General features: G+C 43.9%; 1 protein-coding gene across 1 annotated transcript in view; it reads right to left on the minus strand.

Annotated features, from left to right (window-relative positions):
• The window catches only part of LOC141087742 (multidrug and toxin extrusion protein 1-like), a 127,186-nt gene that overhangs the window by 70,760 nt on the left and 29,113 nt on the right, over positions 1 to 27,313 (minus strand). Inside the window, exon 2 of the mRNA XM_073573518.1 lies at positions 11,349 to 11,450. Coding sequence (XP_073429619.1) covers positions 11,349 to 11,450 — 102 coding nt within the window. The remainder of the gene's footprint in view (positions 1 to 11,348; positions 11,451 to 27,313) is intronic.

Consider the following 27,313-nt stretch of genomic DNA (forward strand, 5'->3'; position numbering starts at 1 on the left):
GTATTGATATACGGCCGCACCCTCCAATCCGGGTATTAACATGCGAGACTCGGCCCTGTTTCTCGCATGTGTAATCCCGGCCTAAAGAGGGTAAAATATGGTAAGTGGTTAGTACTGTTGCTTTGCAGAGCTGGGGTTCTGGGTTCAAATCCTACCAAGGACAACATCTGCAAGGAGTCTGTATGTTCTCCCAGTACTTGTTTAGGTTTCTGCCGGGTTCTCTGCTTTCCTCCCAAATTGAAGGGCATACTGATAGGGAATTTAGATTGTGAGCCCCATTGGGAACAGTGACAAACCTGTCTGAAAAGCGCTGTGGAATTAATGGCGCTATATAATCAAGTAGAATAAATAAACAAAGTTGCCGAACATGTCAATCCCGTTCTTTCTCAGATGGTAAGAGAAAACTTAATTTAAATTAATTTAAATCTCCTGGTCCACATGAATTACATCCCACAGTACTGAAAGAGTTTGCACAGGAAACTGCAGAACCACTAGCCAGAATCTTTGAAAAATCCTGGAGAACAGGAGAAGTCCCAGAAGATTGGAGAAGGGCAAATGTTGCCCCTATCTTCAAAAAAGGAAAGAAGATGGAGCCAGGAAACTACAGGGCAGTGAGCCTTACTTCTATACCAGGAAAGATGTTTGAACAAATTATTAAACAACATGTGGAGTTGAAACCAGTTTACATACACTATATAAAAAGACACAGATGCATGTTTTTCTCAATATTTGACATGAAATCAGAATAAACCTTTCCCGTTTTAGGTCAATTAGGATTACCACAATTATTAACATTTGCCAAATGCCAGAATAATGAGAGAGAAAATGTTGTAAGGCATTTTTATTACTTATTGCAATGTCAAAAGTTTATATACATTTCATTAGTATTTGGTACCATTGCCCTTAAACTGAATGACTTGGGTCAAATGTTTGGGATATCCTTCCACAAGCCTTTCACAATAGTTGGTCAGAATTTGGGCCTATTCCTTCTGACAAAACTGGTGTAACTTATCCAGGTTTGTAGGTCGCCTTGCTCGCACCTGCCTTTTTAGCTTTACCCATAAATTTTCAATAGGATTGAGATCAGGGATTTGTGATGGCCAAGACATTGACTTTGTTATCCTTAAGCCACTTTGTTACCATTTTGGCAGTATGCTTCGGGTCATTGTCCATTTGGAAAACCCATTTCCGCCCAAGCTTTAGCTTTCTGGCTGATGTCTTGAGATGTTGCTTCAGTATTGCCACGTAATCTTCTTTTCTCATGATGACATCTATTTGGTGAAGTGCACCAGTCCCTCCTACAGCATAACAACCCCACAACATAATTCTGCCACCACCGTGTTTCACAGTTGGGATGGTGTTCTTAGGCTTCCCAAGGAACCATTCACCCCCTGATACCTTTCGACTAGTCCGACCAGGTCATCGGAGTTCCTTGGATCACCCTGGGCAACTCAAGGCTGTATTGGCCTCGAAAATGAGTGCATTACCCCTCACTCTACCATCTGCACAGGGGGAGAGGACTTATTCATCTCCTGTTGCGCCAGCTGCTGTTGTTGATGTTGCTGCTGCTGCAGCTGGGCTTGCTCCAGGTGTTTAACCAGGTCCTCCATTCTGTATCATGTTGATGGCTGGCTTATGGCTGCCTCTACCCAGGACCAAGTCACACGTGTTCCCTGGGAACGCTGTCTGCACTTCTAACACCAACTGTGGCAATGCTACTCACTTGGGTGTGTGGTGATGTAACACAGGAACGGTTTCAATTTAAATGTCCATGCTGGTAAATTGGCCCTTCATACACTAAGCCACAAGCAAAGAAAAATAAGTGACCTTTGAGTGCAGGTAAAAAAAAAAACCAGTTCTTAACAAAATCACTTGAGAGACAGCCCAGGATACACTGGCTAGATAGCAACCAGCATATCGGCTCAGTCTCAAGTCACCACACAGAAGATACAGACCAGGTGTTAAACAAACAGACTCCATTTTACCTCCTGAACCACACCCAGGGGTGGGGTACGTGGACAGCCAGACCTGCCCATCTCTCAGGTTGCTTGGAAAAACCTGGCCCAGATGCACCAAACAAGTCTCTTAGTACTATGTGCACTAGAGCAATACTCTAGGATTACATCACAGATGACAATCACCTCTGTGATACATACCTCCCATAAACTATGTGTGATACCCACCTTAATATGGATATACAGTATAGAGCCTGATTCATTAAGAATGGCTTTATACATGCCAGTCTTAATGAAGAAGCATTTTGTTATAGGATGCCCAGAATCCATTAATTTGGCACATCTTCTCAGTAGTGTGCATCTCCTTGCACCTAAACAGAAAAGCTACTCCATACTAGAGTAATTATTCAGGTGTAAGAAACACCAGCACTTTTGGTGAAGTTGATGGACCAGCATAGCTTTGCTCAGTCCCCTTCACAGCTATGCCCATTTTGGCAAAGCTGCTACAATCTGGTGTGAAAGCGCCAAACTCACAAAATATTTGAACAACCCAAATTGTACTAAAAATGTTGTGACTTTTCTAAAATGTTTTACGAAAAGGTTTTGAGGTAAATACTTTGATGTATTAGCCCGTAGTGTTGTGTGAAAAGATTCAGTAAAATTTGCATTCAAAACTCTCATTTTGGGCTTAGTAGTCCAGTGGGTGGGCTCACTCAAAAATTGACAGCCTTCTGTGTAAGAGTATGATAACAAACATAGATGTCAGTCATTGAGTAGCAACAGCTACTCGATTCTTAAGCCTAGAATGGGCAGAAATTTAAATACAATGAGAATGCGATTGTTATGGAGGGCTGAACTAATATGCCAATCTTTTGCTCAATATTATTAATTTATACTAATTTGTATAACTTAATATTGAGCAGAATTAAGTATGTTCACTAGCTGCTATTGCTAGTACATGTTAGGAAATGACTTATTGTAACTAGAGATGAGCGAACTTGTTCGGAAAAGGTTTGCCAATCTGAAATTCGGCACGAAGGTAGCACATTTGGATTTGTGTTCGGTTTCACAAGCATTTTTCCTCAAAGTTGGCAAAATTCGGTCACAGTTTGGTAAATAATTGCTCTTCCACTAATGCTTTTGTTATTACTTTGGCAAGTAAAGTGGTGCTGTATGATGAGCGAGGGGAATGGGTAGACGTGTTTGATGAGTAGAGGGGATGTGGAGAGGTTAGAATAGCGGCGAGCTCTTTTTTTTTTTCATTATCTTTATGTGTGTTGATTTCGGCAGTCATTCAGGGCGCAGAAACCATCCATAACGTTGTGACACAAGGGTTTCTGTGATTGGCTGCCGAAGTCACATGTTCCTGGCCATATTTAAAGCGGACATCTTGCTTTGCTGGCGCCCTCTGCTCAATGTCACAGTGCAGAGAAGCCACTCCAGTGCTGCAAGTGAACTTGTCTGCTAGATAGATAGGATCTTGTCCTGTGTGAAATTGATCTTCCAGAATCTAACTAAAACTGTGTGGCAGTCTCCGTTTGCTAATCCAAATTGTGTTCGCTAAAACTGTGTTACAGTGGCAAATAAGTAGACCAGATTTCCACTTAAAAATCGTTAGGCCTAATACTGGGGTGCAACCACGATGCCCAATTAGCTGCTCCAAATCATTTGTGATAAAACAGTGTTTCAAAGACAAATCAGAAGGCCAGATTTCCACTTACAAAATCGTTAGGAGGAGGAGCGCCGAGGAGATGGCTGCTCTGGCATGAGGCTCCTGAGTTTTTTTAGTTTTTTACCCCGTTTAATTGTTAATTCTCCCTTTGGAGCACTCACCATTGCGTAGCTACAGGATTCGGCAGAGCTGGGAGTAGTGTGGAGACTGCGATCAGCTGGGACTGGTGTCTTTCTGTCCTCGTGGAGCTCCGTGCCTGGATTCAGCTGGGAGAGAGTGAGGCTGCTGGCTGCCTGCCAACTTTCCTACAACTTGTAACCAATTCCAGAATGCAGATGATCCCGGGATAGGAAAGCTGGTGGAGTGTGCGGTGCTGGAGTTGTTCTGGAGATCTTGTGGTCCACGTGGAGCTGTAGGGCTACAGGATTCGGCAGAGCTGGGAGTAGTGTGGAGACTGCGACCAGCTGGGACCGGTGTATTTCTGTCCTCGTGGAGCTCCGTGCCTGGTTTCAGCTGGGGGAGAGTGAAGCTGCTAGCTGCCTGCCAACTTTCCTACAACTTGTACCCATTTCCAGAATGCAGATGATCCCGGGATAGGAAAGCTGGTGGAGTGTGCGGTGCTGGAGATGTTCTGGAGATCTTGTGGTCCAAGTGGAGCTGAAGGGGTGAGCTGGGCAGGTTTGGACTGACTGTTGGCATGTCCCCTGATGTCCCTGTCTTGTTGCACCCATGCCCTCCCCCCCAGCAGTGCTGGAAGCACCCTTTATGGAAAGTTGTACATTTAACTTTGCTAAGCTGTGACTGTTCAGTCTTTATAGCTACAAGCTGAGTGTAATCATGGCCACTGCACTCTGTAAACCTACTCTTATGATTTCAAGGGACGATTTATTATTCTGGAATCATCCGCAATTTCTCATGGACTCCCCTTCTTGGAGCATGATTGCTAATTCAACAATTGAGCACATAAAATCCATTACTTCTGTGAAACCTGTGGAGGTGTACTGCAAGAGAGGTAGGAGAGGAGGAGTCCTGGCACGCCTTCGGAGGAGAGGGTTCAGAACAGCTCTTCCTTCGCTCCACTTGGCTAATGTCCGTTCCTTATCTAACAAAATGGAGGAACTGAACTTACTTTGTAACATGAGATCTGATATGGCCAATTCAGCTGCTCTTTGTTTTATTGAGACCTGGTTGAATGAGACCATCCCTGATTGTAGTCTGGATCTACCTGGTTTTGTTATCTACAGAGCTGACCGTGATTGTGTAGCTTCAGGTAAACAAAGGGGGGGTGGGGTATGTCTCTACATCAAAACTAGCTGGTGCTGTGATGTTAACATACTGGGAAAAGGCTGCTCTCCAGATCTAGAGTACCTTGCACTCAATTGTAGACCATTTTACTCTCCAAGAGAGTTTTCATCTATGGTTCTGGTTGCAGTATATATTCCCCCCCAAGCATCTGTTAAAGCTGCTATTGGTGAATTAGCATGCAAAATATCAGAATGGGAGAAAGGATCTCCAGAAGCATTTGCGATCGTAATGGGGGACTTTAACAAAGGAAAACTCAACCTGGATCTCCCCAAATTTACTCAACATATAAACTGCTTCACGAGAGAGAACAATACGCTTGATCACTGCTATACAGTCATAAAAGGGGCCTACAGGGCAGTGAGGAGAGCAGCAGTGGGCTTTTCAGATCATTGTCTAATTCATTTAATTCCAGCCTACAGGCAAAGGTTGAAAACATCCAAACCTACAGTTTATACAAAGAAGACATGGTCTGAGGGGGCAAAATTGCAACTACAAGCATGCTTTGAATGCACGGACTGGGAGGTATTCCAGGAAACATGCTCGGGTCTGGATGAATGGGTTGATGCAGTGTCCTCATATATCCGTTTTTGTGAAGACACGTTTATTCCATCCAAATCTGTCCACTTTCGGGGAAACAACAAGCCGTGGTTTACAAATAAAGTCAGGTTGATCCGTAAGAGAAAAGAGGAGGCTTATAAAGCAGGCGATATTACTGAATTCAGGAAACCTAGGAACTCGCTATCTAAAGAGATCAAGTTAGCCAAACACGAGTATGCAAAGATTCTGGAGGAAAGGTTCTCATCAAAAGATAATAGATCTGCATGGAGAGGATTAAGAGAGGTCACCAATTATAAAAGCCACCCCACTATAGTGAACCCCAGCAGAAGTCTGGCAGCAGAGTTAAATGAATTCTACTGCAGATTTGAGGCAAGCTCTACACACAGTGGCTATTCATCTCTAAGCTCCTCAGTATGTTCATATAAAGATCATTCATTGTGCAACACCCAAGTAGTGATCTCCGAGGCAGAGGTGATACGCATCCTAAAGGGACTTAAGGTCAAAAAGGCACCTGGCCCTGATGGTGTATCTCCAATGTGTCTGAAAGTATGTGCTACCCAGCTTGCCCCTATACTGACAAATATATACAATGTGTCACTGAAAGAGTGCGTTGTACCTCAGTGTTGGAAAAATTCCACAATTATCCCTGTCCCCAAGAAAGTGGGATCCTCTGAGTTGAACGACTATAGACCAGTAGCACTCACATCTGTAGCTATGAAAGTCTTCGAAAGAATTATGATGTCCCACCTGATAAAATTCACGCAGAAGCTATGGGACCCGCTTCAGTTTGCCTATAAGGAGAATCGTTCGGCAAACGACACTGTCAATCTGGCACTGAAGTACATTTTGGATCATACAGATGAACTGCACTCATATGTCCGGATTCTTTTCATGGACTTTAGCTCAGCGTTCAATACCATTGATCCGAATTTACTTCATAAGAAAATGGTAGCTCTTGGAGTCCCTCTTAACTTATGCTTGTGGATTTATAACTTCCTGACAGCCAGGATACAGAGTGTAAAAGTTGGACCATTCACTTCGGACACCTTGGTCACAAACATCGGGGCATCTCAGGGGTGTGTTTTGTCCCCGTTACTGTTTTCTCTCTATACGAATGATTGCATCTCTTCAGCAGACTCAGTAAAAATCTTGAAATTTGCCGATGATATGACACTGATTGGTCTCATCAGGGGAAATGCTGAAGACTTGTATCGGAGTGAGGTGGAAAGAATATGTGACTGGTGTAAAGCCAATAATCTTGTACTCAACACTAAAAAAAACTGCTGAGATGGTTGTGGATTTTAGGAAAGATCAACATGAGATACTTCCAATCTACATCCATGACGAAGTGGTTCTTAGGGTCACAGAGACCAAATTCCTTGGTGTTATCATCTCTCATGATCTTAAATGGGGGAAAAACGTGGATGCTGTTATAAGAAAAGCACAACAGAGGATGTTCTTCCTGCGTCAGCTGAAAAGATATGGTTTGTCTAAGAATCTGCTGATCTTATTCTTTAATGCTGTCATCAGATCTGTGATTTGTTCCTCTCTGATAGTCTGGTATGGGGGAGCCACTGCGCATGACAAACTCCGCTTACAAAGGACTTTCAGAACAGCAGAGAGAATTATAGGTTCCCCCCTGCCTAAAATCCAGGATCTTTATGATAAGAGTATTCGATCCCACGCATTGAAAATTTCATCCGATCCCTCTCACCCGGGACACTCCTCATTCCAACTACTCCCTTCAGGACGTCGCTTCAGAGTCCCCAAATGCAGCACCAACCGCCATATGAACAGCTTCTATCCACTCTCTGTTCAACAATTAAATCGTCATGTGTAGACTATATACTGTATTTGTCTTGTTAGATGTTACTTGTTGTATCTGTTGCTATATATTATGTTGCCTCTTTGCCACAAATAATTCCTTGTATATATGTAATATGTACTTGGCGATAATAAATTTGATTTGATTGATTTGATTGGGTTGGGGTTAGGACTAATATCAGGGTGCAGCCATGAGGCCCAATTAGCTACTCCAAATTGTTTGTGATAAAACTATGTTTGAGTGGCAAATCAGAAGGCTAGATTTCCAATTAAAAATCAATAGGCCTAATATTAGGGTGCAGCCTGGAGGCCCATTTGGCTGCTCCAAATTATTTGTGATAAAACTGTGTTTCAGGGACAAATCAGAAGGCAAGATTTCCCCTTAAAAATCGTTAGGCTTCTTTTGGAGTGCAGTCTGGTGGCCAATTAGCTAATTCAAATGGTTTGTGATAAGACTGTGTTTCAGTGGCAAAGCAGAAGGCCAGATTTCCACTTAAAAATCGTTAGGCCTAATATCGGGGTGCAGACTGGAGGGCCAATTAGCTATTCCAAATGGCTTGTGATAAAACTGTGTTTCAGTGGCAAATCAGAAGGCCAGATTTCCACTTAAAAATCATTAGGCCTAATATCGGGGTGCAGACTGGAGGGCCAATTAGCTACTCCAAATGGTTTGTGATAAAACTGTGTTTCAGTGGCAAATCAGAAGGCCAGATTTCCACTTAAAAATCGTTAGACTTAATATTGGGGTGCAGCCACGAGGCCCAATTAGCTACTCCAAATCGGTTATGATAAAACTGTGTTTCAGTGGCAAATCAGAAGGCGAGATTTCCACTTAAAAATCGTTAGACCTAATATTGGGGTGCAATCACGAGGCCCAATTAGCTACTCCAAATCGGTTATGATAAAACTGTGTTTCAGTGGCAAATCAGAAGGCCAGATTTCCACTTAAAATCATTAGGTATAAGAGTGTTCAGGCAAACTCTCTAAGAAAATAAATAGTGATTGTTCATTTAGTGACAATTGGAGGTGTTGCATGAGGTATCAGGGCTCCCAGATAAGAAGACTTGCATTGCTCCCTTAGGGGTACTTCACACTAAGCGAGATCGCTAGCGAGATCGCTGATGCGTCACCGATTTTGTGACGCGCCAGCGATCTCGCTGTCTGTGGCACGCATCAGCGACCGGCTCTCCTGCCGGGTATCGCTGATCATGCAGGAATGTCCTGGGCCATTTTTTGACCGTTGGCCAGCACGAATCGCGTGTGGCAGCGGGAGATCAATGATCAGCAAGCTCCCAGCGCTGTAAGCAGACACTGGGAGCTGGTATCCAAGGTAGACAGCGGGTAACTAAGCACTGCACGCGCTTAGTTACCTGCTGTTTACCCTGGATACCAGCTCCCAGCGCGAGCACGCTTAGTTACCCACTATTTACCCTGGATACCAGCATCCTCGCTGGTCCTGATCGCTGGTGAGTCTGCCTGTTTGAGAGCTCACCAGCGATCATGTAGCGATGCACCAGCGATCCTGACCAGGTCGTATCGTTGTCGGGATCGCTGGTGCATCGTTTAGTGTAAGGGGACCCTTAGCCACCAAGTCTTAATTGAAACTTCAATTCAAAGCTCTAAATGCTGGCTCAGACCCTGATAAAACATGCATGACCTATTGTTGACTGCTGCTGTGCCATTCTAAAATTTCTACTGTGGGTGAATTGATCAGTCAACTATCTGTGTTACAATCCATTTCTCTACCAATAGTAGTCTACCAAGCTGATATTTGTACCACCTGAGTGGCTGAGCAACAAAGAAGTTTGAGCTGTTGCATGAGGTATCAGGGCTCCCAGCACAGCCGGCCCAGACCCTGATACCACATGCATAGCCTATTGCTGACTGCTGCTGTGCCATTATAACATGTTCTACTGTGGGGCAATTGATCAGTCATCTACATGTGATACTATCCTTACATTTTTCTACCAACAGTAGTCTATGAAACTGATGTTTGTGTCCCCTGAGTGTGGCTGGGAAACTAAAATAAATTGAACTGTTGCATGAGGTATCTGGGCTCCCAACAAAGAAAGCTTACACTGTTCCCTTAGCCACCAAGTCTTAATTGAAACTTCAATTCAAAGCTGTAAATGCTGTCCAAGTCCCGGATACCTCATGCATGGCACATGGCTGACAGCTTCTGTGCCATTAGAAAATGTTCTACTGTGAGTCAATTGATCAGTCAATTACCTGTGTTACTATTCTTACATTTTTCTACCACTAGTAGTCTATAAAACTGATGTTTGTGCCACATGAGTGTGCCTAGGAAACTAAAAAAAAATTCAACTGTTGTATGAGGTATCTGGGCTTCCAGCAAAGAAGGCTTACATCGCTCCCTTAAACACCAAGTCCTCATTGAAACTTCAATTACAAGTTGTAAATGCTGGGCCAGACCCAGATACAACATGCATGGCATATGGCTGACTGCTGCTGTGCCATTTGCAAATTTCTACTGTGGGTCAATTGATGCCACTTTTCATGGTGTCCGCCCCTAATTTTTGCTGTATGGGAAGCTTTTTGTTTCCCATTGAATCTAATGGCGTTCGGATACATTCATCAAACCGTTCGGCAAATCGAACTGAACCAAACTTTGAAAGGTTCGCTCATCTCTATTTGTAACATGTAATATGTTTTCTTACTAGAAGTAGCTAATAAAAACCATGATCAACATCTCTGCTCACACACTATGATTCCCTCACAGCCACCCATACATAATAGCTGTCCCTACAGTTTCCCATATAGTAAGATGACCAGACAGCATATATAATATAATTCCACCACAGTCTTCCGTCCACGGTGTGATACCTCTGCATCTCCACACACAATATGATGGCCACAGAGGCCTCACATGGTATGGTACAATTACAGTATATTCTCCCACAATTCCTCACACAGTATTATAGACTCCACTGTCCCAAACACACTATAATTGCCCCACATCAGCCTTTTCCAGATTATAATGGCCCCAAAGCACTGCACACAAAGCATGTGGACCCCATGGTTCCCCACACACTATATGATAGATCCCACAACCCCCAGCACACTATGATGGCTCTACTGCTTCCTGATACACAGTATGATGGACCCCACAGTTCCTCCACATGATATAGTGAACCCCTACAGCTCACAACACAATATGTTGACCCCTAAAGATCCACACACAGTATGATGGACTCCACAGCCCCACACACAGTATGATGTTCTCACAGCCAACCACACAGGGTATGATGGCCAAACAGCCCCAATGCATATCAAAAGACCACAGCCCTTCACACACTGAATGATGGCCCCACAGTCTACCACACAGTATAATGGCCTTCACAGTTTCCCCAACTACTGACTGACAATTATAAAAATAAATATATTAAAAAAATTAAACCAACCTTTCCCCCAATTTACTGATCCGGTCTGTGCAGAATGTGAACACAAACTCTGCTCAGCAAGGCACGATCTACTGACATCTTTTCACCAGCTGTGCTAAGACTCAGATGAACATGCTGAATTGTGGAAGAGGGAGCCAACCATTGTATTCACTGGCATCTGCATCCATCGCAGATACTAGTGAACTTGAGACATCGGGTCAGAGTGTGGCCATGTGGTGCGGTATAATACTGTTCCAAGTAGGACAGGACAGCTAAAGGGCGAGATGTGTCCTGTGGGCCACACCTTGCCACTGTCTGCTATATATTAATTTGCTTATCTTCTCCTTGTCTATAAAGTTTATCTGGCAGATGACACTGCTTGATCAACATGACAGGTACCCTTTTAAAAATAATATTATAGCAGGATGAATAAATACTTATGCTATTTTCACTAATATACGGTATATAAAAATATATTCATAACTAAAAATTATGGTTTTATATTTTTATTGCTGACCACTGAAAAATAGCAGTTTTATTATTATAATCACTGTAGAAATTGTGGAAAATAAAATACACATATTACACACAAATAAGTGAAAGGATACATTCCAAGTATATATGTATACTTACAGCGATGGCAAGCATCATTGCATCCAGTTCTACTTTTCCAATATGTCCAACAAATACACAGGTTATAATGAATGGTACATAATCCAACAAATTTATAAACACCTAAGATTTTTGAAAAAACATTAGTTAAACATTATATCATTTGAATGGGATTTTTAAATTTGAAAATGTATTGTAGATATTGCTAACACATAAGTTATAAGTCTCTTCCAGCAGAATAGTCATCATGATTTAATTAACAAAAAAAATAAAAGAAATGATGGACAATTAATTTTAAACATACTGTATTTTTGATACAATTCATGGATACACTGAATGAGCAACCTAAATCCAAATTATTAAACAAAAGTTTTACTTTCACAACCTGCTTGCAAATAATGCAAACGCTTACATTCACAATCATTTTGCAAATCTCAGAATCAAAATATTTGCCTGGAAATTATGCATTCAGACATTTTGCAATGATAAAAAATAATATTAGTATAAGTAATATAAGGAATAAATTATGGGTAGTTAGTTAACATAATTTTAAGCATGTACAATTCTAGCCACATACTTTACTTTTTGGGAATTTAAGTTATTTCAATTAGTCTTAATTTTTAATCATAGCTCAGCCAACAATGAGATTACAGTATGACTTAAAGGGGTGATTGGAAACCAATATTGATTTTAATCCCAAATGTCTATTTATTCTTTTTTTCAACATTAAACTTTTTATTCAATTAAATCTTATAACAACAGAAATAACTTGTTTACAAAATTACATCAGTATAGCAGTCATGTCCAAAAAATCACAACTAGAAAACCAATTCCAAATTGGATATTATAGGAGAGGGAAGGAAAGAAAGGATCACACAGAAGGAAACAGCGCCAAGATTGGACACAGAAGGTAAATTAATGGATAGTAGGGCGGGGGAATGAGCTTTAGGAGCTTTGTTTTAAACATTTTTGTATACCAATCTGATTATGAGAAGACCAGAAAAGCCAGGAAAAATATTAAAACCATCTTAAGTGTGAGCTATCGCCAATCCAGAAGTCTCCCAAATCTCCCACTGGTGACTTAAGGGGCCTTTACACATAGCGATATCGCTAGTGACATCGCTAAAGCGTCACCGATTTTGTGACGCAGCAGCGATATCGCTATGTGTGATACTTACCTCCGACTGGCTCCCCCGCTGTCTGTCACTGATCGTGCAGCTCCATTTCTCGTCTGGCGCTTCCTGCTGGGGCCGACGAGCGACGCGTGGACGCGGGCGGGAGGACGTCAGGATCGCCGCGTCTGAAAGGTAAGTAACGACCGCTGCTGCGTCGCTACATCGCTGTGAGATATGCCTGTGTGGCAGCTCACTAGCGACCATTTAGCGATGCACCAGCGATCCTGACCGGGTTGTATCGTTGTCAGGATCGCTGGTGCATCGCTAAATGTAAAGGGGCCTTAACTCATTCTTTTTGCATTATCAAGTGAACCAAACAAACAATGTTCATGTAGATAATGAGAATTTATCCTACCAATGAGGTCCTCCTGTGTGGGGGTAGTAGCTTCTCTCCAGTGCCTAGCCAAGCAATGACAGGCCACTATCAAAACGTGGGTTATCGCTGGAGCTAAGTTTGGGGGAAGAAGGTCCAACCCAATATTTAAGACTGTCAAAGACCAATCTAGTGTTAAAGGGAAACCTATTAAAGTCCTGATTAAGTCTGCCACTTGATTCGAGAATCCTCTTATCTTGGGGCACCACCACCACACATGACCCAGATCCCCTTTTTTACCACATCCCTTCCAGCATAAAAGGAGGAATATGATTTGTTAAATTTGGAAATTTTATAAGGGGTCCGATACCAGTTCAAATGTATCTTCTTCAGTTGTACAAGATGATTAATGTAGGAGGAGTACCTTTGAGTGAATGTGGCCGCAGTCCACCAGTGTTCGGGGGTGGATGAGAAAGAAAGTGCTTTCTCCCAGACATTCATATAGGGGAGTTCAACCGACTCCACTGGCGAATTAAGAGTCCTATAAAACAGAAACAATCCATGTTTATTTGGATATTCTACTTTAAAGTATTTATGCATCATGTCTGAAGGGTCAGAACTCCACCAAGCTGGAAATGTACACGAATGGATAAAATGACAAATTTGGAGGTACTGATAAAAGCACGTTTTGGGAATCTTGTAAAGTTAGACCAAATCTGCAAAGGAGGGGAAAACAGGGCCATCAAAGAGTTTGTCAAGGGTGCTTACACCTGTCCTTACGCACCGGTCTAGCGACAGCCCAGAGATGTGTGCCTCTATTGCTTTTACAGAAATGAATGTAAATAGGGATTTTGTCAATGTTCTATCAAGGTTATTCCAATAAGAATTCAATGAGGACATCGCAGGCAAGGGAAAATCCGAATTCAGGGCTTCAGTAGTTCGATCTCTAGCAAAAGTCAAAAGTCTAGTAGACCTGTGGGAAGCAAATTGTCTTTCTATTTGGAGTCCTCTATGATTAAGATCCCCAGCCCACCAATCCTTTTGCGGCCTTGAGTATGGCTGCCTTGTGGTACAAAGACAGATTTGGTACACCCATGCCACCATGGGAATATTGGAAATGCAGAGTCCCAACCGCCACCCTTGCTTTTTTTTTTTTTTTACAAATAAACTTACTCAATAGGGATTGTATGAGCCCTATCCATCTAGATGTGAATTTGAGGGGGATACATCTAAACAAGTAGGTAATCTTAGGCAGCAACATCATTTTTACCATTTGTATTCTGGCAACTCAGGACATTGAGAGAAGGGTCTGCCTTTCCAAGTCCCCATGAACTTCCAAAATCAGAGATTCACAGTTCAACTTAATGAGACTTCCAAATGTTGTAATTTTAATTCCCAAATATGTAAATCCTGCTTCCTCCCACTTAAAGGGAAAATACTCTAGTATTCTATCCTTTACCAAAGCTGTAATATTTATGGGGAATATGTTAGACTTTGCGGCATTTAATTTGTAATATGAGATTCTGGAGCATTCATTTAGGGTGTCCATGACACCCATCAGTGACCCCTCCACTCCGGTGAGAGATAATATCACATCATCTGCATACAATCCCACCACATGGTCCATATCTCCCACACGGACACCATGTATAGAATCATAGAATCGTAGAGTTGGAAGGGACCTCCTGGGCCATCTGGTCCAACCCCCTGCTCAAAGCAGGATTCGCTAAATCATCCCAGTCAGATGTCTGTCCAGCCTCTGTTTGAAGACTTCTATTGAAGGAGAACTCACCACTTCTCATGGCAGCCTGTTCCACTCATTGATCACTCTATCAAAAAGTTTTTTCTAATATCTAATCTGTGTCGCCTTCCATTCAGTTTCTTCCCATTCCTTCTAGTCTTTCCTTGTGCAAATGAGAATAAAGAGGATCCTTCTACAATGTGACAGCCCTTTAGATATTTGTAGACAGCTATTAAGTCTCCTCTCAGTCTTCTCTTTTGCAAACTAAACATTCCCAAATCCTGCAACCTTTCCTCATAAGACAGGGTTTGCAGACCGGTCACCATTCTGGTCGCTCTTTTCTGAACTTGCTCCAGTTTGTTGATGTCTTTTTTAAAATGTGGTGCCCAAAACTGGACACAATATTCCAGATGAGGTCTGACCAAAGAGGAGTAGAGGGCAATAATGACTTCACGTGATCTAGACTGTATGCTTCTGTTAATACATCCTAGAATTGCATTTGCCTTTTTTGCTGCTGCATCACACTGTTGACTCATATTCAGTCTGTGATCTATTAGTATACCCAAGTCTTTTTCACATATGCTGTTGCTTAGCCCTATTCCTCCCATTCTGTATATGCTTTTTCATTTTTATTGCCCAGATGTAGTACTTTGCATTTTTCCCTGTTAAAAACCATTCTGTTAGTTGCTGCCCACTGCTCCAGTTTATTTAAATATTTTTGAATCCTTTCTCTCTCTTCTCTAGTATTAGCTATCCCTCCTAGCTTTGTGTCATCAGCAAATTTAATCAGTTTACCCTCAATTCCTTCATCTAAATCATTAATAAAGATGTTGAACAATACAGGGCCGAGGACAGAGCCCTGTGGTACCCCACTTGAGACATTTTTCCAACTGGATGTGCAGCCATTTACGACCACTCTTTGGGTCCGATCACTAAGCCAGTTATGAATCCACCTAACAGTTGCCTTGTCCATTCCATACTTAGTCATTTTTTTCAATAAGGATTGTATGAGAGACTTTGTCAAATGCTTTGCTGAAGTCAAGATATACTATATCTACAGCATTTCCTTGATCCACCCAATCAGTGATTCCGTCATAGAAGGTAATTAAGTTAGTCTGACATGACTTATTAGTTACAAACCCATGCTGACTCTGTTTAATCACTTCATTCTTATCCAGGTACAGGACATACATGTTGTTTAATAATTTGTTCAAAGATCTTTCCTGGTATAGAAGTCAGACTCACTGGCCTATAGTTGCCTGGGTCCACCTTCTTCCCCTTTTTGAAGATAGGAACAACATTTGCTCTTCTCCAGTCTTCTGGGACTTCTCCTGTTCTCCAAGAATTTTCAAAGATTATGGAGAGGGGTTCAAAAATTTCTTCTGCTATCTCCTTCAGTACTCTGGGGTGTAATTCATTTGGACCTGGAGACTTGAATTCATTTAGGTTAGCTAAGTGCTTCCTCACTATCTTTCTGTTTATAGATATCCTGGATTCTTCTATTCCCTTAATAGGACAGTGAAGAACAGTTGATGTTACATTTCCTTTCTGAGAGAAAACAGATGCAAAATAGGAATTTAAAAGTTCGGCTTTCTCAACATCCTGTCTTACCATTTCATCATTTTCAACCTGTAAAAATCCTATAACATCTTTGACTTTTCTTTTACTTTTGACATATCCCCAAAATCCTTTATTCTTGCAAGCCTCAATTCATTGTCAACTTTAGATAATCTGATTTGTGCCCTGCAGGTTCTGCAGACAGCATTATATTCTTCTTTAGATATGCCTCCCTCTTTCCATTTTATAAACATTTTTTTCTTCCTTTTTAGCATGTGCTTAAGTTCTGTGTTCCTCCATCCTGGTTTCCTTAAATGCTTCCTATTCTTCCCTCTTTTCGGAATTGTTAACAATTGTGCTTTGAGAATTTCATTTTTCAAGATTTCCCATCCTTCCTGGACATTTTTGTCTTTAAGGATATCCAGCCATTGGATCCCTCCAATTCTCTTTCTGAATCCCTTAAAATCTGCCTTTCTGAAATCTAACCTTGACATCTGAGTCTTCACAGGTCTTCCTCCTCTAGTTATCCAAAATTCTAAAATAGCATGGTCGCTACCTCCTAGGGTCCCAGCCACTTTTACCTCCTCAACCATTTCCTCCCTGTTTATAAGGATTAAATCCAAGGTAGCAGTTCCCCTTGTTTTCTCCCCTACCTTTTGGAAGATAAAGTTGTCAGCAAGAGAGGATAAGAATTTCCTTGACCTGTTAGTTTTGCCTGAGAGAGATTTTCAACAAATGTCTGGATAGTTGAAATCTCCCATGACAACTATGTCATTTTTTGGAGAACTTGGCCATTTGATGCATAAAGAGTTCATCCATATCTTCAGCTTGCACAGGCGGCCTGTAGTAAATGCCTACAATGGTGTCCTTTCCATAGTTCTGTCCTTGTATTCTTACCCAAACAGTTTCCACAGAACTCCCAGTCTCTGAAGCTTCAATCTCTGTGCAGATATACGCGTTTCTAACATACAATGCGACATCTCCTCCTCGTTTATCAAGTCTGTTTCTTGCAAATAAGTTGTATCCTTCTAGTCTTGTATTCCAATCATGTGTATTGTCCCACCAAGTTTCAGTGATTCCAATGACATCATATTTCTTTTCCTGTGTTAGTAGTTCCAATTCTCCTTGCTTGTTGCCCATGCATTGTACATTAGTATAGAAACATTTTAGTTTGTGATTGGTTTCTCTTTCTCCAATATTTGTATTAATTAGATTCTTTTGTCTTTGTTCTTCCTTTCCACTTCTAATAGCAGAGTTCTCAATAGCATTTGTCAGGTGTATGGCTTTTTCTGGTCTTTTGCTCCCCTTCCCGTGTTGTTCTAGTTTAAAGCTCTCCTTACAAGTGTAGCAAGGCAACTTCCAAATACATGTTTTCCAGTCTTCGTAAGGTGCACCCGATCTCTAGCAAGTAGTCCATCGTATAGGTAATTCAATCCGTGATCCAGAAAGCCAAATCGTTGCGGACGGCACCATCGACGTAGCCAGTTGTTCACCTGCAGAATCTTATTCCACCTCCTTGTTCCATGGCCATCCACTGGGAGGATGGAAGAGAAGACCACCTGCGCTCCTAGTTCTTTCACTTTCTTGCCTAAATTTTCAAAGTCTCTGCAGATGGTTTCCAGGTAGTTTCTTGCGGTGTCATTTGTCCCCACATGTAGTAGCAGGAATGGGTAGTCATCTGTAGGTCTGAAGAGTCGTGATGTTCTGTCAGACACATCTTTAATTTTTGCATCTGGAAGACAGCTCATTTCTCTTGAAGTTATATCCGGTCTGCAGATAGCGGCCTCTGTTCCTCTCAACAGGGAATCCCCCATGACCACCACTCTCCGTTTCTTCTTCACAACATTTTTCTTTCTCCATCCAGGAGGACTCTGAAGGCGTACAAGGTTGCTGTTAGTGGGCAAAGTCTTATCCTGATGTATTTCTTCAGCGTTTTCCTGCCTGAGAGCCTGTTACTGGTTCCTGAGAAGTATGGGTGCTGACTGCCTCCTGATCCTCCTGTTCTCTGGGTCACATGTTTCCATTCCTCTGTTTCTTCAGGTGCACTTTGAATTTCTTCTCTTTCTGTAACATGAAGAGAAATGAAGAGAGTATGTTTGGATTAGTTCTAAGAGCCTCTGCCAGTGGCTCCATTAGCAAAGCAAAGATAACTGGCGAAAGAGGGCAGCCCTAACAGGTACCATTAGACACCAAAAACCGACTCACTCACCACCGCGTTCGGATTAGAATATAGGGCCAAAATAGCTTTTTTAATATCTCCCACAAATCCAAACTTATCAAGAACCTCTCTCATGTAACCCCAGTGCACTCTATCAAATGCCTTCTCGGCATCAAGAGACAATAGTACACCGGGGAGTTTACTAAAGTAGTCTCCATTATCTTCAACAGATCTATTACTATTCTAGTGCCGTCATAATTTCCTGTGTATTACGCTGAACTGTATGAGGATCCTCTCTTAGGGTACCGTTACACTAAGCGATGCACCAGCGATCCCGACAACGATATGGATCGCTGGTGCATCGCTAAGTGGTCGCTAGTGAGCTGCCACACAGGCAGATCTCACCAGCGACATAGCAGCGGTCGGAGGTCGCTACTTACCTGTCAGACGCGGCGATCCTGACATCCTCCCGCCCGCGTCCACGCGTCGCTCGTCGGCGCCACAAGAAGCCCAGCAGGAAGCGCCCGACGAGAAATGGTCCAGGACGTTCTCGCGTGATCAGCGATAACCAGCGGGGGAACTGGTTGCAGGTAAGTATCAGACATAGCGATATCGCTGCTGCGTCACAAAACCTGTGACGTTTCAGCGATATTGCTAGCGATCTCGCTGTGTGTAACGGGGGCTTTAGGTTGTATAGTGAGTAGTAAAATCTCCTAAATTCTTTAGCAATCTTGATCAGATTTAGTACTTTTGTCCTATCAGGTTTATTCAAGTATGCAATCCTATTTCTTATCTCCCTTTTTTGATTCTCCTAGCTAAAATCTTTCCAGCTCTATCTCCCATTGCATAATATTTTGCTTTGGACTTTTTAACAGCTTTTTTCATACTGGAATAAAAGTAGAGCACGCAGCCTCATTCTATGTTCTGTTATTTTTTGGGACAACTGTGGGGTAGAGTTTTTCTTGTTGATTTGTTCCAGATTGTTAATTTAAATAATAGGTCTAACACTGCCACCTCTCTCTTTTTCTTTTCTATTGCTGCCATTTTAATAAAAACACCTCTTATATACCTTGTTGGCTGACCAAACCACTTAGTCTGAGGTGGAGTTATTATCATTTATGTCAAAGAAGTCTTTTAACTTGGTCTCTATTAACTCAATGTTTTGTTTGTTGGTCAGTAAAAAATCATTTAAATGCCACCTATTTGCTTTGACCAAAGAATCACTATCAGATATGGTGAGCGAGATAGGAGCATGGTCAGACCACGAGATGGCAAATATCGCTGCCTTAAGTGCAAAACCTAGAGTTCTACCATCAACAAGAATATAGTCTATCCTTCTATAGGAATTAAATCTAGAGGAGAAGTCAGAGTAATCTCTCTCAGAGCTGTGGAGATATCTCCAGATATCATGTAAGTTATATTCTGAAACAAGAGATTTCATCTCTTCCCTAGAAGTCCGTCTGTTTGAGCAATCTAAGACGGCAGACATGGGGAGGTTGAAATCCCCACAGACAATTTTAAACCCTTTAGAGAACACTTGAGCTCTCCTATGTGTTTGTCTGATAAATGAAAATTGGTGTGCATTTGGGGTATATAAAGATTAGAGTTGAGCGAAACAGGTCAGCCAGATTCATAAGTCGCCAACTTATACCAAAGTTGGGTTTTGCCGACCGAAACACGACCACAACGTGAAGTCGGCCATGCGGTCGGCAAAACGAGCGCCAAGTCGGATTTCCCAGAATGCTTGCACGTGATTTTTTTCAGCCAATGAGTAAGGACTTACACTGTGCGCAACGAGATGACACGTGCAGCGTCCGGAGAGAGAGAGAGACAGAGAGATTTCGCCACCTCTAGGGTTAAAGTCTGCCGACTGCACCAGGCAAAGAGTAGAAAGCAGGAAGCAGAACGGCTCTCCAGTAACCAATCATCCCTTAAACCAGTCTCGGTCCAGTTTTTTCTTTTTCTGTGCATGAGGAGCTCTTTTCGGATATATAGGCTGAAACTTCCACTTTAGCAATAAATCTCTAGTAGTGATGAGCGAGTATACTCGTTGCTCGAGTTTTCCCGAGCATGCTCGGGTGATCTCCGAGTATTTTGGTGTGCTCGGAGATTTAGTGTTTGTCAACGCAGCTGCATGATTTGGGGCTGTTAGACAGCCTGAAAACATGTGTGGAATTCCTAACAAACAGGCAATCCCCACATGTATTTTTGGCGCCCCTGAGGGTTCAGTCGCCACAGAAGTGCTGCATCTCATTCAGAGGTATGGTATCCCACTCTCAGGCAAGGATGGAGCACCATACAGGACTCTAACACCTGCACCCAACACAGACTATTGCAGCAGGGTACTCTGGACGTACCCTGAGGGAGGATGGTCTCATCCCAGGCTGGGTAGTAAAGGTGTTGGGGGAGTGGGTGGAGATGGTAGGAAGAGAGAGGAGGAGCTTAGAGAGCAGGAAGGAGAGTGAAGAAAGAGAGAGAAAAGTGGAGAGACGTGTTGTGAAGCAGTTCCTGGTCAGAAGGAGCTGCAGGGAGAGAAACCGACAGATGGAAGCCCCGGAGGGCAGAAGGGTTACTTGGGACATGGGAAGTGCGGAAGCCACCCGTTGGGCCCATATCCAGTAGTGGAGGGACCAGATCGCAGTGGGGTACCGGCCCCCGAGACTAGTGGAGAATCACCAGACTCAGCTAGAAAGCCGGAGGCAGGGGCACCTCTAGGTGCTTCAGCTACAACCACAGTTACTTCGCTGAAAAGGCAGCCACATAGGAGCAAGGGGACGCAGAGAGGACGTCACCCATCAGGGTACGTGGCTGCTGGCTCGGGACACTGACTGTGGTGTTGGTCAGGAAGGGAGGAAAGCCAGCACAGTGAGATGGCCAGGAGAGGCATATACAGAAAGGAGTCATTGAAAGGTGCATCCTGATCTACCTGGGAGTTTGCTGGACCCCTCACCTGAAGGACATGGCACCAAGCGGGCATCTGTGTGCACCAGAACTGTGAGTAAAGCTTTGGAAGGGGGGCGTGGCCTAGCACCCAATGTGAGCAGACTGCTTTCAGGACTCCTCTGCTGTAATCCTGATTTTATCCGGTTAAAAGTGCCTCCAGAGTACCGGTACTGCCCTATACCGGTGGCAGAAGATTGTAGGAACCAGCCCTGACGTGCGGTGTAACTGAGTACTGTGGCTATCGTAAGAAGATGGCAAAAGGATGCGGGTGCAGGGAGCCAGGATCATGATGGTGCCAACAGTGTGGAGGCAGTGGAGAAATCGGATGCAGCTAATGCAGCATACAAAAAACAGCTGGAAACTGCTGCTAAACTTGAAAGATTTGCGTGGGTGGATGGAGTAGCACAGGAGATGGCTGAAAGAGTTGAGGAGGGGGCCGGTGAGAAGCTGGATGGAGAAAATATGGAGGATTGTGTAACACAGGAAGGGCCAGAGGGAGAGGGGAGAAGGCAGGATCAGGAAAGCATGATGCAAGAGACTTCTGAGGAGCCTGTAGTAGGGGAGCCCACAATGAGAGACATATATGATCTGGTTAAGTTTTGCAAAACTGCAATAACTACCCTTACAAAGAGAGTGGACGGTATAAAGGAGGAAATGATCAATATGAAGGCATCCATTAACAAGGCTGATACCAGAGTGGGGGTGATGGAAGAAAGTGTGAGCACACTGGACCAACTTTCTAAGCTGCAGAAGTCTCACACTCAATGCCTGCAGCGGTGTGCCATTCTGGCTGATAAAAATTATGAGTTAGAAAACTGCTCCAGGCGGAATAATTTGCGGTTAGTGGGCATCCCTGAAAAGGCGGAAGGGACTGATCCTACAGTATTTTTTGAGGACTGGCTCCGGAATAAAATTGGTGCTAACAATCTGACCAGGCTGTTTGCAGTGGAGAGAGCTCGAGTCTCCATGAGGACCCTCCTTCCAGGTTCCTCCCCCCATACCATCCTGGCCAGGATCCTTAATTAAACGGCCAAACAGTGTCCATATACCCCGAATATTCAGCTGAGGTTCAGGAGCAAAGAATGGTGGGGTGAAGAAAAGGTTGAGAGATATGGAACTGGTGTACTCTACTTTGCATCCTTCTAAGCTCAAGGTTGTGGTCCTGGGAACTGTTAGTTACCTCCTCCGGAGTTGGAAAAAAAGTAAGTGGCTGGACTTGAACGATAAAAGGATCAGAGCGGAAAAGGAAGGGAGAAGTGAGAAGACACGCTGAGAGACCTGGCAGGTCGTATACTTGTGAAAGTGGAAAGATGGTGCTGTTATACAGAGACTATTTGTTCCTGTATTCTAGTTATCATGGTTAATGGAGGGACTGTAGATGATAGCACATATAAGCGGAGGAGAAATGGAGGGATTGAAAGTAATTTAAAGTTTCAAGATAATGTTTGTGAGTTTTCTAGGTATAGAGTTAACCACTCTCTGGTTTAGAGGGGAGAAACACATTGGGAGTCTTTGGTAATGGTTTGTTATGTTCATCAACAGTGGGGAAGGAGGGGGGGGAGGCCCTTCAGGCTATGGGTTGGTTCTTGGGAGAAGAACTGTCCTCTATGGGATTGGGAATGTATTCAAATAGGAGAATATGGTAGGTGATAAGATTAAAATTATTAATTGAAATGTGAGGGGATTGTCTGATGGAACGCGAAGAGCGGCGATTATGGACTATATTAGGAAGGGGAGGCCGGATATGATGTGCCTTCAAGAGACACATTTGATTAAGGAGAATGTGGAGATATTGAAGAGAAAGTGGATCGGGAAGGCATATCACTCCATGTACTCCTCATATGCTAGGGGGGTCTTGTTGATGGTGGGAGCGTCCACACCCTTTGAGGAAATTGAAAGCCATGTCGACAGTGAAGGCCAATACGTGTTTTTTAATTTGTAAAATTTATGAACAATTGCCATGTATAGTGGCCATGTTCATACCACCTCCGTACTCGGGGAAGAAGATCCAGGAGGTGATAAGAGTTGTACAAAAGGGCTACGGGATTACCGTTAATTATTGGCGATTTTAATAATGTGATGGATGAGGGATGGGACAGGCATAAAAAGGGAATAGGAAAAGGCGGCCGAAAATTGACATCATTTGTGAACTATGTGAAAGAGCTTGGAATGATAGATCTGTGGAGGGAGAATATTTGTCTGACAAATAATAGGGCTCCAGGGCGGGCGGACTTTCGGGCGAGATCTATAAACAGTTGGTTGAGATGGTAGCAACTAGACTAAAGGCGGTCTTCGAGGAGGCTTTGGAGTGTGGTGCACTGCCGATGTCCATGATGGAGGCTGTGGTAGTGATCATCCCTAAGGAAGGTAGAGACCCGAAGTTGGCAGAGTCCTACAGACCCATTTAGTTGCTGACGGTGGATGTAAAAAAATGTAAAAATTCTGGCCAACCAATTAACGAGTTTGGTGTAAAGGCCCCTTTACATTTAACAATGCACCAGAGATCCCGACAACGATACGACCCGGTCAGGATCGCTGGTGCATCGCTAAATGGTCGCTAGTGAGCTGCCACACAGGCAGATCTCACAGCGATGCAGCAGCGATACAGCGGTCGTTACATACCTTTCAGACGCGGCGATCCTGACATCCTCACGCCCGCGTCCACGCGTCGCTCGTCGGCGCCAGCAGGAAGCGCCCGACGAGAAATGGAGCTGCGCGATCAGCGATGGACAGCGGGGGAGCCGGTCGGAGGTAAGTATCACACATAGCGATATCGCTAGCGATATCGCTGCTGCATCACCAAATCGGTGATGCTTAGCGATATCGCTATGTGTAAAACCCCTTTAAGACCTTGTCCACCCCGATCAATCTGGATTTATGTTGAATAGGTCTATAGCGATAAACATATGTAGACCTTAACCTGCAGTCCGATAACGGGGGTTGTAGAGTAGTAGTATCATTGGATGCGCGTAAAGCGTTTGACAGTATCGAATGGAGTTATCTTTGGAAGGTGGTGGAGTGCATGGGATTTGGACCAACCTTCATATCATGGATAAGGCTGTTGTACACATCCCCAACTGCTAGGGTCAGGGTTAATGGGCAGACATCCAGACAATTAGCTCTTCATAGCGGGACCAGACCGTGGAGCCCCTGACAAAGACAATTAGAAAGGCAGTCTCAGTCAGGGGGTTTAAATATGGACCTATAGAGGAAAAAATAGCTTTATATGCAGATAATATGCTGCTTTTCCTGGAAGACCCTGATGAATCCTTGCGGGGTGTGATGAGCATCATTGGGAGATTTGGGGCTATGTCGGGCCTGGAAATCAATTGGAAGAAATCCAATATTCTAGCTGTGGACGGTAGTGATGAATATCTTAGGATAGAGGGGGATGGTAGTAGGCTGGCGGTTGTGCGGCAGTTCAAGTACCTGGGCATTCAGATATCGCTCCCGCTCTCGAGTTATACAGACTTAAGTCTGATCCCGCTATTGGGTAAGTTCAGAAGCAAAGTGGGAGCGTGGTGTAGATTACATCTATCAGTGGTAGGAAGGACAATCTGATCAAAATGGTACTGATGCCCCAGGTGTTGTATGTGCTGCACAATGCCCCCATATGGTTACTTAAGCGGTAATCAATCAATTCTATATTTAGGGATCTTGTGTGGGGGGGGGGGAAAACAACTGAGGATTAGAATGGAAATATTACAGAGGCCCAAAGATGAGGGGGGGCTGGCACTCCCGAGGCCGTGCATTTATTATCTAGCAGCTCAGGGCCAACAGCTGAGGGGATTCAGAGAGACTGAGGGCACGGGTTTGACGTGGCGGATATTGACTCAGGTGCTGGGGAGAGACTCATTGGTTCAAGGACTGGAGGTAGTTTTAGGAAACTGGGACTGTCATGCCCCACTCTGGCCCTGGTACACAAGGTGTGGGAAGAGATTAAAAGGATTAGGGGAGTGGAGGCCCTGATGAATTGTTCCCCTTGTGGGGAATAGATAGCTCAGCTGGGATCTTTGCTTTGGCACAAGCGTGTGGCTATGAAGTCACTTCAGCAGACTAGCAAGTTCCACATGAATATGGACACGGCATATTTATTGTGCACACTTGTTATTCAATGTTACCCATGCCAAACATGAAATAAAACATCTAAGGCCGTCTGGCCACTAACTAACAATAGCAGGCTAACTACAAAATAAACCTATATAACAGCAAACAAGTCCATGTAATCTTACTGTGTCAGCTCCCAGCTCAGCAGACGAGATGGACTGAGAGATCCCAGCTCCTCCTGATTATATCAGCTGGACCAGTCAGGAAACCAAAACCTGGATTGAATAAGTGGAGGGGGAACTACCAGTCCTTTCCATGCTGATCACTAAGGAAACCAGGACTGGATTACAGTGAAATAAACTGGCTTCATCATCAGTACAGGGAGACATATGAAATGAAACAGGGAGAAATATACCTGTTTTCTAGTACCTCTCCCCTTGGCACCTCACACACCCCCCTCCTCTGTTCGAGCCCATGGGGTCAGACACGACGAGTCACCAAGCAGTGCGTTCTAGACAACACATCTGCATTTCTGTGCGCTGTGCCCGCCCTGTGCTCAACGGAAAATTTAAACCCTTGTAATGCTAAGAACCAGCGTGTCACCCGCGCATTGCCTTCTTTTGCCCGGGACATCCACGTTAGGGGCGAACGGTCCGTGACTAGTCTAAACTGGCGACCTAGTAAATAATAGCGCAAGGTGCACAGGGCCCATTTCACAGCCAGGGCTTCCCGCTCAACTACACTGTAGTTCTTTTCTGCTCTCGTAAGCTTTCTGCTTAGATAGGCCACTGGGTGTTCCTCGCCATTTACTTCTTGAGACAAAACCGCGCCGAGGCCCACCCCAGAGGCGTCCGTTTGGACAATAAACTCGCGTTTAAAGTCTGGTGCAACCAACACTGGTTGGTCACAGAGGACTGTTTTCAATCGCTGAAAGGCCTCCTTTGCTTCTGCGTTCCACTTTATTGTGACAGATTTCGACCCCTTAGTAAGATCTGTGAGAGGAGCTGCGATGGTCGCAAAATGTTTGATGAACCGATAATAACCAAACGATCCCTAAAAAAGCTCCAACCTGTTTTTTGGTTACCAGTCGTGGCCAATTTTGAATAGCGTCCACTTTATTGGCTTGAGGCTTCACGACGCCTCTCCCTATGCTGTATCCCAGATAGCGAGCCTCTTCCAATCCGAACGTACATTTCTTGGGATTGGCAGTCAACCCAGCTGTTTTTAGGGAGTCTAAGGCGGCTTGTACTTTTGACAAATGCGTGTCCCAGTCATCGCTAAAGATAATGATGTCGTCCAAGTACGCGGATGCATACTGGCCATGGGGTTTTAGGACAATATCCATTAGACGTTGGAAGGTGGCTGCGGCACCATGCAACCCAAATGGCATATCTCGGTACTGGAATAATTCCTGGGGCGTAACAAAGGCAGTTTTCTCTTTGGCTGATTCCGTGAGGGGAATCTGCCAATAACCTTTTGTTAAGTCAATAGTGGATATGTACCTGGCTGAACCCAGTCTCTCTATCAGTTCATCGACTCTTGGCATCGGGTAGGCATCGAATTTCGATACTTCATTTACTTTCCGAAAATCGTTACAAAATCGGATAGTCCCATCGGGTTTGGGCACCAGTACGATAGGGCTAGCCCAATCACTCCGGGACTCCTCAATGACCCCGAGCTCTAACATCTTCACTTCCCGGGCAATGGCTTGTCTCCGAGCTTCCGGAATTCAATATGGTTTTAGCCATACCCGCGCCTGTGGATCAGTAACAATGTCATGTTTAATTAGGCGAGTCCGGCCAGGAAGTTCCGAGAAAATATCTGCGTTCCTCTGTATGAACTCCCTGGTCTCTCGTTTTTGGCTTTCGGATAGCGTGTCTGCAATACCCACTTCTGGCGGAGCTACCTGGGGGTCCTTTACCTTAGAAGGTGGTGCCCCTCGAAGCCCATCCTCAAGGGCAGCTCCTGCCACCAGACTCTCCCTGTCCCGCCAGGCCTTAAGCAAGTTTATGTGGTATATTTGTTCGGGCTTTCTCTTGTCTGGTTGGTGTA

Source organism: Dendrobates tinctorius, unplaced genomic scaffold, assembly GCF_039654945.1.
Source record: "Dendrobates tinctorius isolate UK_male_01 unplaced genomic scaffold, ASM3965494v1 ptg000007l, whole genome shotgun sequence".
Taxonomy (NCBI): Eukaryota; Metazoa; Chordata; class Amphibia; order Anura; family Dendrobatidae; genus Dendrobates; species Dendrobates tinctorius.